The sequence below is a fragment of the Hyla sarda genome, chromosome 11 (genome assembly GCF_029499605.1).
Source record: "Hyla sarda isolate aHylSar1 chromosome 11, aHylSar1.hap1, whole genome shotgun sequence".
Taxonomy (NCBI): domain Eukaryota; kingdom Metazoa; phylum Chordata; class Amphibia; order Anura; family Hylidae; genus Hyla; species Hyla sarda.
The window spans coordinates 32,215,172-32,229,710 of NC_079199.1; the positions used below are offsets into that span (position 1 = coordinate 32,215,172).

General features: G+C 40.3%; 1 protein-coding gene across 9 annotated transcripts in view; it reads left to right on the forward strand.

Moving 5' to 3' along the window:
* Positions 1-14,539, forward strand: part of SLC8A3 (solute carrier family 8 member A3) — a 297,810-nt gene that overhangs the window by 94,753 nt on the left and 188,518 nt on the right. For all 9 annotated transcript variants that reach the window (XM_056547169.1, XM_056547168.1, XM_056547171.1 and 6 more), the window contains exon 2: positions 11,361-13,190. In XM_056547169.1, coding sequence (XP_056403144.1) covers positions 11,422-13,190 — 1,769 coding nt within the window. In that variant the 5' untranslated portion in view covers positions 11,361-11,421. The remainder of the gene's footprint in view (positions 1-11,360; positions 13,191-14,539) is intronic.

The window sequence follows — 14,539 nt, forward strand, 5'->3', positions numbered from 1 at the left end:
GTGCTCCGGTGGGCTGGAAAAGGTGGATACAGTCCTAGGAGACTCTTTCCTAGGAATGTATCCACCTTTTCCAGCCCACCGGAGCACCTGAAGGCTGAACTAATTTACGCAGGATAAGTCATCAACTGCCGAGCCGAGAAGTTCGTGACGAATCGAATTTACTGTAAGTTCGCTCATCTCTAGTTGCTATGGGGAACTGGGCAAGTTTTCCTCTGCACAGGTTTTGATAAATCTCCCCCCCCCCCCTTGAGTGGTCGGACGTAAAATCACAACTAATATAATGTCAATATTCTGATTGGGGACATTGTGGTGTGAATTTATGAAGGTGTTGGTCAGTTTGCCACTGACATCACCTTTCCTAAACATTCATCTTCCTAAACCTCCATCCCTTTATCTGATCAGGACCTCGGGATTGTGCTGCAGAGCTTCTGATAAACACCCCCCTCCCCCCCCCCCCAAAAAAAAAAAAAAGGAAAAAAAACCCTGTAATTTTCACTTTTGAAAAGTTAGATTGAGTGTTGCACAAAAATTGGTCCGTTTGTTGCCCAAGAATTGATAAATTCCTCCCAATAAGGCTGTGGATTTTATGCTGCGTAGATCAATAAAAATAATAGTTGACTAGTTCAACACAACATAAAATCTGCAGCGTATACGATGCATGTGAACATACCCCAATACTGAGACAATGTAAACTCAGTCTAGACAGTCTAAAAATATACCAAATTTATCACAGTGAGGTATGCTGTTTGATACCTTTTGGCATATCTCTAGACCAGTGGTCTTCAAACTGTGGCCCTCCAGATGTTGCAAAACTACAATTCCCAGCATGCCCGGACAGCTGTTGGCTGTCCGGGCATGCTGGGAGTTGTAGTTTTGCAACATCTGGAGGGCCACAGTTTGAAGACCGCTGCTCTAGACAGTCTAGTCCAGTGGTCTCCAACCTGCGGGCCTTCGGCTGTCCGGGCACGCTGGGAGTTGTAGTTTTGCAACATCTGGAGGTCCGCAGGTTGGAGACCACTGGTCTAGTCTAAATTACATCCCTATGTCAAGCAAGGCTCAAAAGTGTCTAAAACACATAATACGTAATTGTGGTGCAAGGTATGTTCCCCAGTTTACTGGTGTGAATTGCACCAGAAATATCTAATGGAGGTAAATAAAATAGCTTTCTCAACAAAGCCTTGCACTTACCTGCAAAAAAATGTATGCAACTTGATAAATTGCTCTTCATTATTTAAAGGGGTTATCCAGGAAAAAACTTTATATATATATATATATATATATATATATATATATATATATATATATATATATATATATAATATATATATAAATCATCTGGCTCCAGAAAGTTAAACAGATTTGTAAATTACTTCTATAAAAAAAAATATTAATCCTTTCAGTACTTATGAGCTTCTGAAGTTGCGTTGTTCTTTTCTGTCTAAGTGCTCTCTGATGACACGTGTCTCGGGAACCGCCCAGTTTAGAAGAGGTTTGCTATGGGGATTTCTGTCATCAGAGAGCACTTAGACCGAAAAGAACAACTCAACTTCAGAAGCTCATAAGTACTGAAAGGATTAAGATTTTATTTTTTTTATAGAAGTCATTTACAAATCTGTTTAACTTTCTGGAGCCAGTTGATATATGAAAAAAAAAAGTTTTTTTCCTGGATAACCCCTTTAACTTTGATGATCCTGCGCTATATCGTGTTCTCTGAGTTAAAGGGGTACTCCCGTGGAAATCTTTTTTTTTTTTTTTTTTACATCAACTGGTGCCGGAAAGTTAAACAGATTTGCAAATTATTTCTGTTAAACAATCTTAATCCTTCCAGTACTTTTTAGGGGCTGTATTATACTACAGAGGAAATGTTTTTAATTTTGGATTTCTCTTATTTCACAACCACAGTGCTCTCTGCTGTCCATTTTAGGAACTGTCCAGAGCAGGAGAAAATCCCCATAACAAACATATGCTGCTCTGGATAATTCCTAAAATGGACAGCAGAAGTCAGTAGAGAGCACCGTGGTTGTGAAATACGAGAAATCCAAAATTAAAAACATTTCCTCTGTAGTATACAGCCCCTAAAAAGTACTGGAAGGATTAAGATTTTTTAATAGAAGTGATTTACAAATCTGTTTAACTTTCTGGCACCAGTTGATTAAATAAAAAAAAAAGTTTTCCACGGGAGTACCCCTTTATTGTTTGCACATTTCCGTAGACATTCATGTGTACTTATTGTGTTTGGTATGAGAAAAAAGCTACTGTAGTCTTCCCTTATTAAAAAATCATAGTGCCACACTTGCCAGCACAGTCTCCATTTCTGTAACACCCTGGCACTGCTACAAAGCTAAAACTTCCTTCACTCAGGATTTCAAGCCTGTCTGTTTTTTTATGGACAGTCCATGAAAAATGGGAACATTAAAGGGGTACTCCACTGGCCAGCGTTCGGAACTGAATGTTCCGAATGCTGTTTTCGTGCTGCGAGGGTCCGCCACACCCCTCGTGAGGTCACAGCCATGCCCCCTCAATGCAAGTCTAGCCCCCTCCCATTGACTTACATTGAGGGGGCATGGCCGTGACACCACGAGGGGTGTGGCCGACCCCTGCAGCGCGAAAACAGCGTTCAGAACATTAAGTTTTGAACGCTGGCAAGTGGAGTAACCCTTTAAGGGCTTGTTCGTGATGACAGCGTGAACTGTATCATAGTCATCATGGTCATACCATTAAAAAATTAATGAAAAAAGAAAAACTGATAGGATGATGGCAACCATTGTTCTTAGAGATGAGCGAACTTACAGTAATTTGATTCGTCACAAACTTCTCGGCTCAGCAGTTTGTAACTAATCGAATTACTGTAGGTTCGCTCATCTCTAAAATTGGTTCTACCACAAATATATAGAGTGTACTGAGAGGAAAGCAGTGGCTCTCCCCCAGGGAGGGAAAGGGGGCGGAACCAGGTGCGTGCCGTCCTCCCCGTTTGCACAGGTGAGAACGGGCCAATAGATAAACGGCCCTGACCATTTATCAGAACACATATAAAGAGAAAGGGATACTAACAAATCCTTTTATTAACATATCCAAACATACTAAAATTAAATGTGTACTTCATGCTATGTGGTCAATGTAGGAGCTTGTCGCTCTGTTACTGATGTGCCAAGCGGAAGCGGTATAAATACACTATACAAGAATGTAATACTTAATTCATGTGTAAACCGTAATTCGCTTGGCTGACTTGTAAAAACAAAAAGAAAAAACTGAAAATATGTCTGGAGGTTATGTAAATGTACAAATATTGGTACATGATGTTAAAATGAATACTACTTGTACAAAGACCAGGGGGATGATAAAATGTTGTTGTGATGTACTATGATGGTAGGACTACTTATGACACAGGAATATAAAAATAATAATAAATGGAAAATGATAATAGAAAAGCGGACAGTGTATATTGATATGGTAAAATATCATAATCAAATTCAAGTTAATAATGTAAAATGGTGTTCATTCTTTTATTGAGTCCTTTGGGAACATGACTGTCCAATCTCAAGATGCAATAGACCTCTCGGTCCAGGAGCTTGTGTCTTGTATTGCCACATCTAGGTGGGGGTATTACCCGTTCTAACCCCTGTAATATTAAAGATGATGTGTTACCATGGTGTACTTCGGCACAATGTTGGGATATCATAGACACATGCCTCGAGTTGAAGTGCCGCACATCTGAAATATGTTTACGGATGCAGACTTTTAAAGGGGTGGTCGTACAACCGACATATTGCACCTCACACTCTTTGCATGTGAAAACATACACCACATTGGAAGTGTTGCAATTAATATATTGGCCAATATTGTGTGTGTTTCCTGTAGATGTGGACACAATAGAGTTAGAATTTAACATGAGGTTTGTTCCCCGTGTGACACACTAAATTTCAAGTTGTGGACATTATCGTTCAAATAATGGTTGAGGTCTGGTATGGTCGCCAACCCCGATCCCCAAATGAACAGGAGATCATCTATGTAGCGACCATACCGGACAACATTACTCACCCACCCTACAGGAATACATTCTTCAAGCTGTGGACTTCCTATTGCATCATAATTTTTTTATGTTCAATCAACAATTCTATCTACAAGTCACCGGAGCTTCGATGGGGGCGAAGTTCTCCCCCTCTCTCGCCAACATATATATGTGTTGGTGGGAGAGGGGGACAATCTTCTCCTCATCGAACCCCTTTTCATCGTCTGTGGTCTGGAATGGTCGCTACATAGACAATCTCCTGTTTATTTGGGGATGGGGGGTGGCGACCATACCAGACCTCAACCATTATTTGAATCACTTGAAATTTACAGTGTCACATGAGGAACAAACAGTTAATTTTCTGGACCTCCGCCTTACGAGATGTAGAGAAAATGGACAGATCAGTACTTGTACTTATAGAAAAAACAGCAATAAACTCCTACACGCCACATAATGCCATCCTCTACACGTCACCAGAAATTTACCGGTAGGAGAAATGGTCAGAGCCCCCAGGAATTGCTCCGTGGACTCGACTTTGAGAGAGGCATCAGATATACAGCAGCGCCTCTTACTTTGGGGCCATCCCGAATGAGATATTACGCGAGGTAAAACTTTTGATACACATGAAAATCGCAATAGACTCATTTCTCCCACCAGCATTCGTACAATTAAATCGTATGGTAGGGAGAAAGACTCACCTGTTGTTTTCTCTACTCGGTATAGCAACGAACTTCATCAGATTTGTCAAATTATACACAAGTATATGCCCATTATTACGAGGCATGTGGGTTCCTATAGGTGTGGACACACAAAATGCATATGTTGCAAATACATGTTAAATTCTAACTCTATTGTGTCCACATCTACACGAAACACACACAATATTGGCCAATATAATTAATTGCAACACGTTCAATGTGGTGTATGTTTTCACATGCAAAGAGTGTGAGGTGCAATATGTCGGTTGTACGACCACCCCTTTAAAAGTCTGCATCCGTACACATATTTCAGATGTGCGGCACGTCAACTCGAGGCATGTGTCTATGATATCCCAATATTGTGCCGAAGTACACCATGGTAACACATCATCTTTAATTACAGGGGTTAGAACGGGTAATATCCCAACCTGGAGATGGCAATACAAGACGCAAGCTCCTGGACCGAGAGGTCTATTGGATCTTGAGATTGGACAGTCATGTTCCCAAAGGACTCAATAAAAGAATGAACACCATTTTACATTATTAACTTGAATTTGATTATGATATTTTTCCATATCAATATACACTGTCCGCTTTTCTATTATCATTTCCCATTTATTATTATTTTTATTTTCCTCTTTGTCATAAGTAGTCCTACATCACAACAACATTTTTTCATCCCCCTGGTCTTTGTACATGTAGTATTCATTTTAACATCATGTACCTATATTTGTACATTTACATAACCTCCAGACATATTTTCAGTTTTTTCTTTTTGTTTTTACAAGTCAGCCAAGCGAATTACGGTTTACACATGAATTAGGTACATGTATTACATTCTTGTATAGTGTATTTATACCGCTTCCGCTTGGCACATCAGTAACAGAGCGACAAGCTCCTACATTGACCACATAGCATGAAGTACACATTTAATTTTAGTATTTTTGGATAAGTTAATAAAATGATTTGTTAGTATACCTTTTTCTTTATATGTGTTCTGATATATGGTCAGGTTGTTTTACTGTTATCATTTTATATAATGTGTTATGTTCTCCCCTTCTTTGCAGGGTTATGTAAGGGCCGTTTATCTATTGCCCCTTTCTCACCTGTGCAAACTGGGAGGACAGCACTGTCAGGATCCGGACTGGCAGGAGCTAGCAGGAGCTGGAGGTGGATCCGCTGTGCCAGAGAGGAGATGACGTGGGCCGTACCAGGGGAACGGAGTCTAAGGAGTTACTGGTTTTCACCAGAGCCCGCCGCAAAGCAGGATGGTCTTGCTGCGGCAGGTAACCCCCAGGTCGTTCCACCCAGTAGCGACTCAACCTCTCTGGCTGCTGAGATGAGGCAAGGTACAAGAGGATCAGGCAGAGGCGAGGTCAGATGTAGCAAAAGGTCAGGGCAGGCAGCAACGGTTCTCAGGCGGTAGTCAATAGCAACAGGTTCAGCAACAGGCAGGGAATACACACAAACGCTTTCTCTGGGGCACTAAGGCAACAAAGATCCCTCAGGAAGCTGTGGGAGGAGATGGTACTTATAGGCAGTGCACAGGTGCAGGCCTAATTAAGTCAAAGCAGAACCTTTAACCCTAGATTAACCACTTTGGACCAGGCACCAATCACCGGTGCACTGGCCCTTTAAATTTAAGAGCGGGGACGCGCACGCCGAGACCAGGTGACCGGAGCGCTGCCTGGGGACACACGCTGTGAGCGCACCGAGGTAAGCAGGGTGCCCGGAGTGCTCAGCGTAACAGGCACGCACCTGGTTCCGCCCTCTTTCCCTCCCTGGGGGAGAGCCACGTGTGTCCTGTTCAGTATAAAAGGCTTGTATTCAAATATGCAACCATTAGGTGGGCCGAAACGCGTCACTTGTGTCCATGTTGTCCGTGTACTGAGGTTTTACTTTTCAATAAATTGCTCTGTTTGGATCTATTTGCTCTGGACATTCTACCTTCTTCAGCTATCCATACCAGGCGTAGCCCACGCCAGTCCTTGCGCGTTGGATTTTGAGGAAGTGAGCTGGGATACTTTTCTATTTGCTACATATCTGCTTTATGGAATATAGTACAACTAAACTAGGAAGCAGAGAATCACCAAAGGGTCCACTATAGGTATCTCCAAAACAATGATCAGGTGGACTTAAGAGGTTCACCGTGGTTGGTTGTGGTATTGTGTGTGTATAGGCACAATGGGGGAGATTTATCAAAACTTGTGCAGAGGCAAAGTTTCCCAGTTGGCCATAGCAACCAATCAGATCGCTTCTTACATTCTTAACAAGGCATCTGAAAAATGAAAGAAGCGATCTGATTGGTTGCTATGGGCAACTGGGCAACTTTGCCTCTGCACAGGTTTTGATAAATCTCCCCAATGCTATTATTACAGGCATATAAAAAAATTGAGGTAGACGTCCGCCAATAATCACGATAATCCTTGGCATCAGGTGCAATCCCACTTTAGGAGGTCAATCGCATTTTCATGGAGAAAAGGCAGCCGTGAATGCCGGAATAAAAGAAATACATGGCAAGACACAAGTAGCCATCTTATGTCTCCGGGAATCTAGAAACTGCTGCGTTATCCTTTTAACAGATGCCTGTGACTGATGCTATACTTTTTTAGATTATTTTGGCCTTATTTGAGCTATGTCATGCTATTGACATGTTTAACCTGTACATGGGGAGCTTGCCCAGTATATGTGTTAAACATACATCAGAAACTTGATGTGAAGTGCACTTTATTTCAACAAGAAAGTTGAAAAAAAATTCGTAGTAGTACCTGTAATGTTTTATTCCAAAACCAAGTGGTTTGAAGTGAGATGTTGAAAGCAGAAGCTAATGATCTGCTGACTCGCGAGTCACTTATGTAAAAAGTATCCATTTTCTGCAGTGTTTAGGAATTCGGCGCAGCTATTTTAAACACCAATGATTCATATTGTGACTCATATCATCATTTTGTTATCCGATGTGATTGCTTCATGTTGCTTATATAATGGCGACGTGTGTAATGGTCCCTACATTGTGGATCCCCAGACCCTTTTATAAACAGTGACACTGTGGCAGTTCTTCTCTGCTCTTCTGAACACATTTATGCCCTTAGTACTTTATCTACAAAGGTTGATGCAGGAACTAGATGCATTGTTAAACGGGGGGGGGGGGGGGGGGGGATCCACCTTTTGCAGTATCAAAATAGTTCAGCTTTATGTTGGAGACTAGAGTCTTGCACTGATCTGTTAGCCTTAGACCATTGTAGCCAGTGTATCTTCATTTATTTTATATCCAGTACTTTAGTGTGCAATGAGTTTTCTGGGTAGTAACCAATGTTGTCTTAATTGTTATCCCTAAATTGGTTACATTTTTAATGACAGTCCTTTTGTTGGAGATGGATATATCCTTTAACGGGGTATTCCAGGCTTAAACATCTTATCCCCTAAGGATAGGGGATAAGATGTGTGATCGCTGGGACCCCCCTAGCCCCCCCCCCCCCGATCTCCCTGCAGCATCGGCATTCGGAAATCTCTGGACACCACGCCCCCCTGTGACGTCACGCGTGGCATGATGTCTACAGTCCCGGAAACCTTGAGGTTTCCAAAACTGGAGAAGAAGCCCCGCATAGAATGCTGGTGCTGCAGCGAGATCACGGGAGGTCACAGTGGTGGGCCCCCTGCGATCAGGCGTCTTATCCTTTGGATAGGGGATAAGATGTTTTTGCCCGGAATACCCCTTTAATAACATGTGTGAAAATATCTGACTAGGCGGTTTGTTTGTAGTCTGTAACCATAGATACAGCAAAGAGTTCTTTGTAGCCTCAGACAAAAAAAAAAGAGTAGCCTGCTTACTAAAGAATATGAAATGATACAAAACATTGGCTGCAAAGATGGACATATCCGTTAACTCCATATTACACAATGTAAAAAAAAAAAAAATATACTATAAGTGTTTAGTTTGGGGTGTTGTTTCTTTTGCAAAACTTTTGCCGAAATATACTAAATTGCACAACAACCTGTAACCTTGCCGGCTGTTTTTTTGTTTGGTGAAATCTTTACTTTAAAGCTGCCTTAGTTGGTTTCTTGGTATTCTGCCTTGTAACAATACTTGCTATGATACCTGTCATATTTCTCTCACTGTTCTATGTATATCACAATTACTTCCACTCACTGTAGGCAGCTCAGCTTCTTTCATGTAGGCAATTACACTATTATCCTCTGTCTGCTCATTCTGTCTTGCAGGATGTCAATGTTACTGTAAGAACACTTGAATTATATATTTGCCACCCCAGTGTCTTAAAAGTGTCATCTGTCAGATTGTTCTGAACTGTCGAGATGATCTAGATAGACTACAAAATCTATGAAGAATTTTAATTCATCTGGGAATAGTCACTTTAAAGAACTGGTAAACTAGGAAACCTAAATACAGGGATTATATAAAAGAAATACTATGGCTGACAACTTGTGCCATATGGACGACACATAAAAAAAAAATATCTGTCAACAGCATTTCCTTTTTGTTCCGTATAGAGAGAGGACTGACAATGAGTATAAAACATATAAATGAAACAGAAAAAAAATGAACAAGTATTTCTTCATTCATCTATATTTATGTTGCCCACATTGCACCTACATATTTTGTATCTCTATAATATTAATATTAATCATTAATATTAATAATTTTCCAGTAGGACTTACAACTAAATTTCCCTGTTTGGGAAACACAAAGTAAGGCCAGTTTTAGGAAGCTAGATAACCTATCAGTATGTTTTTGGAAGTTTGTTCAAAACCCAATTGAGCAACAATTCACAAATTGTACAAGATGGGTAATCATTTTGGATAGTGTAGACTAAACATCTCACAGCGGGAATGACCTTAGCTATGTTCATTCATTAAAGGGGTTTTCCAACTGAGGACATCAGAAAGGTGAAAAGTGTTTGATAACAGGGGGCCCCCACTAATCTCGAGCTCACGGGTCCCATGTTTCCTTGTTTGTATGGGGTGGCAGTTGGACATATCCGTTTTAAGCACTCATCTTTATGCAACCCACGCATTTCTGACTTCTACATCATTTAGTCAGGACGTGGTTCCCCCACTGACCCCTATCAATCAGACACTGATCACGTATCCAGCAGATAGGTGATAAATGTCCTTTATGGGAAAATCAAAGTTAACTAGTTGACCTTAAACCCCTTCCTCAGTCTACCTACTAAAATCCGCTGATCAACTTTTACTTTAAGGGGAAGCCGAGTTGAACACTTGAGGCAAAATGTTGTATTACATTGTATCTATTCAATATATGAACGACCATGTAACCATTTGGTACATAAAGTCAGCCAAGAGCTGCTCTGGCTATTGATGAGGGTTCTGAACCTAAGACCTCCATCAATAACCGCCATGTGCCCTTAAAAAACCTTTAAGGGCACATGATGGGACAAGTTGGGACAATCTCTTCAATGATTTTTTCCTGCCATGTTTCATTTAGTGGTGAATATATCATAAATCATTTCTGTACACAGCCACCCGTAAAGTAATAAGTATATAAATGCTAGATAACAATGCACTCTGCTAGCCTTGCTTACCAGTTTGTATATATAAAATGACTTATAGGAAAATGGAATAAAGCTGCCTGCGATGTTTTATTCAATTAGTTGGTTAACTAATCAATACTATTGTCCATTACTACAATAATTGACTGTCAAAGCCGCTGGGTGCAGAGAAGAAGATGCCGCTCATTGAAGTTGAATTAGATTGCTTAGTAGCATTAATTGCTTGTCATTGACCCCAAGAGGGTAGGCTTTCATCAAAAACAGAAAGGAGGCATGTTTAACAGATTATTGGGAGAAATTCAATGACATAAATTGTTGCTAAATGGGAGCTAAAATATGGGGGGGGGGGAAATAAGGCATAAAGTATTTTATCAAATAAGTGATACATTTAGCATCACTGTGATAAAGCCTGAGTGCATTTATTTTATTCATTTTAGATGGCCATGTATGGTGAAAATAGTCGGTACAGCTGCTGTATGCTGCCTCCATGCTGCACTGTGTTATGACTTTATTCTTCACAAGATACTAAGCTTTTAATGGAGTTGCATTCTCTACAACATACAATAAATGCATCCAATGGACTTGTAGAAATCTGTTATTTGCTTGTATGTGTGAGATCTGTGGTTTAAAGCGAATTATATGGCTGTATTATCGCTATCGCTGGCATAAGGCCCTTTTACACAGGGGCGATTATTGGAGACATTCTGCCAACAGATGGAAGAACTGCTACATGTCTTATCCGATGATCGTTCTTGTAGCAGTTCCAATGACTGATCTGTGTAAAGGGTCCTTTCAATACACAATACATGCACTACATGATGTGTATATATTGGATTATCATTCCTATTGGGAAGTTTTCTGACATGTAAGAGGACCCTTAGATCAATTTGCGAATAATACCATATTCATAACTTAGTTTTTTTTTTTATTATTTATTGACAGCAATACAAAAATGTATTTCTTGACTGATTGTGAAAGTGCCTTTTTAGTTTACCAGTAATCTTGTGCAGGTTTTTAAACTAGACTCATTGATTCTATTTGGTATTTAATATACCGTACTTAATGCTGACCAATTTATTGATTTATTGGAGCCAATAACTAACATGATATTTGTTTCTTATCTTGTAGATTCCTGAGTGGTCATTGAGGAGGATTACTTGGAATTAAAGCTCCCAAAACACATTTATGTATGGCTTGGTTAAAGTTGCGGCCTCATGCATCGGCCTTCCTTCACTTTGGACTTGTCACTTTCATCTTGCTTCTTCAAAGTCTTCAGGTTCATGCTGTTTCTACAGGACATCCCCCAAGTGCTGCACAAAAACCAAACAACTGCACTGGTTCTTTTGACTGTAAGGCAGGCGTTATCTTGCCAATATGGTACCCAGAAAACCCGTCACTGGGGGATAAAATTGCCAGAGTTATCGTGTATTTTGTGGCAATGATCTACATGTTTCTCGGTGTGTCAATCATTGCAGATCGTTTTATGGCATCTATAGAAGTCATAACATCACAAGAGCGGGAAATCATTATTAAAAAACCCAATGGTGAGACCTCCACAACAACTATTCGAGTATGGAATGAAACTGTTTCCAATCTAACCCTCATGGCACTTGGTTCTTCTGCCCCCGAAATTCTCTTGTCATTGATTGAAGTATGTGGTCATAATTTTGTTGCTGGAGATCTTGGCCCATCAACCATTGTTGGGAGTGCAGCATTTAACATGTTTATCATTATTGCAATTTGTGTCTATGTCATACCTGATGGTGAAGTTCGAAAGATCAAACATCTTCGAGTATTTTTCGTGACTGCAGCCTGGAGCATCTTTGCATATATATGGTTATATATGATCCTTGCTGTGTTCTCTCCTGGAGTGGTGCAAGTGTGGGAAGGTTTGCTCACTTTGTTCTTCTTCCCTGTGTGTGTTGTCCTTGCCTGGGTGGCAGATCGACGTCTTCTCTTCTACAAATATATGCACAAAAAGTATCGGACTGACAAACACAGAGGAATTATGATTGAGACTGAGGCAGAGCACCCTAAAGGGATTGAGATGGATGGTAAAGTCATGAATTCTCATTTTCTAGATGGAAATCTCTTAAACATGGATGGAAAAGAAGTAGATGAATCTCGCAGAGACATGATAAGAATCCTAAAGGATTTAAAGCAAAAACACCCAGAGAAGGACTTAGATCAGTTAGTAGAAATGGCAAACTATTATGCCTTGTCACACCAGCAGAAGAGCAGAGCTTTTTACCGAATCCAAGCCACCAGAATGATGACGGGAGCAGGTAACATCCTAAAGAAGCATGCTGCTGAGCAGTCAAAGAGATGCACCAGCTTGCAAGACATATGTTTGGACGAATCTGAAGAATTTGTGTCTAAGATCTACTTTGATCCATGCTCCTACCAATGCCTGGAAAACTGTGGTGCTGTCTTGTTGACCGTTGTGAGAAAAGGCGGCGATATCTCCAAGACACTGATAGTGGACTATAAAACGGAAGACGGATCTGCAAATGCAGGAGCCGATTATGAGTTCACAGAAGGAACTGTAGTGTTCAAATCTGGAGAAACTCAGAAGGAGTTCTCAGTTGGGATTATTGATGATGACATCTTTGAAGAAGATGAACATTTCTTTGTGAGACTCAGTAACTTACGAATAGCTGACGCTCCAGAGCCAGTGGAACCCAATACCTTTACCTACCCAAAAGCAGTTTTAGTCTCTCCCTATGTGGCCTCCGTTACAATCCTGGATGATGATCATGCTGGGATTTTTACTTTTGAATGTGACATCATTCGTGTCAGTGAAAGTATTGGCGTGATGGAAGTTAAAGTTCATAGGACATCTGGAGCTAGGGGCACTGTCATTGTCCCTTTTAGGACAATTGAAGGAACTGCAAAAGGTGGCGGAGAAGATTTTGAAGATGCGTATGGTGAACTGGAATTTAAGAATGATGAAACTGTGTAAGTCATATTTTTTTCTTAAATTTCTTAGAATGTTTGTTTGTACATTATTTCTACAAATATAAAACTTTAATGGTGGATGTTACCAAAGGAGTAGCAGATAATAGAGACCTGTCAGCAGAATCCTGCTGTCCTAACCAAGGGCAACATGAAATACTAACAAGCTCCCTCATTACATTGAACTATGTTTTGCTCTAAAACACAGCAGCTTTTCATAGAGACACAGATTTAGAAATAGTTGGGCAAAGGGTGAATCGTCTTGTGGACGGCTCCCCTCTGGGTTTTCTCTGTCAGACTTCCATGATTGACAGGTCTCTCCCTCATGGTATTTCATACTCCAAGTGAATCTGCTGGCAGGTTTCCTATAGACAACTTTTTTGAAAATGATGTGATGGTGATGGTCAAAAATTGTAAACCTATTCAAGAGTATAGGTGTGGATGAAGGAGTGAGGAAAGCACCAAATGTATACAGCTTCTCAGGAGTTAATAATGCCAGCGAGATAATATAGCAAAAAGCGAGGTCAACAGATAAGCCGGGTGGAGGTGCTGGAACAAATATATAGAACAACTTAACTAATCGTGTGTAGCAAAAGAAAAGAATATTATCCGCACTCACCACCAGAAACGGTAATAATTGCTCCTAAATGGCCATCATAGCCGGACCAGGACTGCAGTGACGTTCAGTGCGCTCAGAGGCTACAACCGGTTATTTCGCGCATTAGCGCTTCATCCGGCCTCCTGAGGAGGCCATTTAGGAGCAACTATTACCGTTTCTGGCGGTGAGTGCGGATATTATTCAAGAGTATATTATATACAGACGTGTCAGGTGTTCATTGTCTTTTTTTTTTAGCAATAATACTGTTTTTATCAGACACGCGTTTTGTTGTGTTGGATTATATTCAGTGTACAACTGAAGAGTATTTGTTAAAGGTCACTGAAATCTGGAATACTTTTAAGTTTCTACATTTACCCATCTTAAATACAAAAATGGCCGCTTCCAGAAAACACAATGTTCCACCTAATGTATCATATGTTATTAATATCAGTTTTTAAGGGGCACAAGTATTGAAGCCCTTTACAGCTGATGGGAAATATTGCTCCTCTATGCAGTTATCGTCGGTGATCTATGATCTTTATTTTAGGCTAAAATAACCTAAACTACTTTTCATTGATGCAAAAAAGCTATAGTGACAAATTAAACTCTACTCTACTCTACTATCTATATATAGAAATTATTTTATATACTGTACTTTTAAAGCAGTTTTAAAGAAATAAAGAATACATTGCTGCTATCTTACAAAAACCGTGTTATACCTGTCTATGGCTTTATTGGGTTTTGCAGTTGGGCT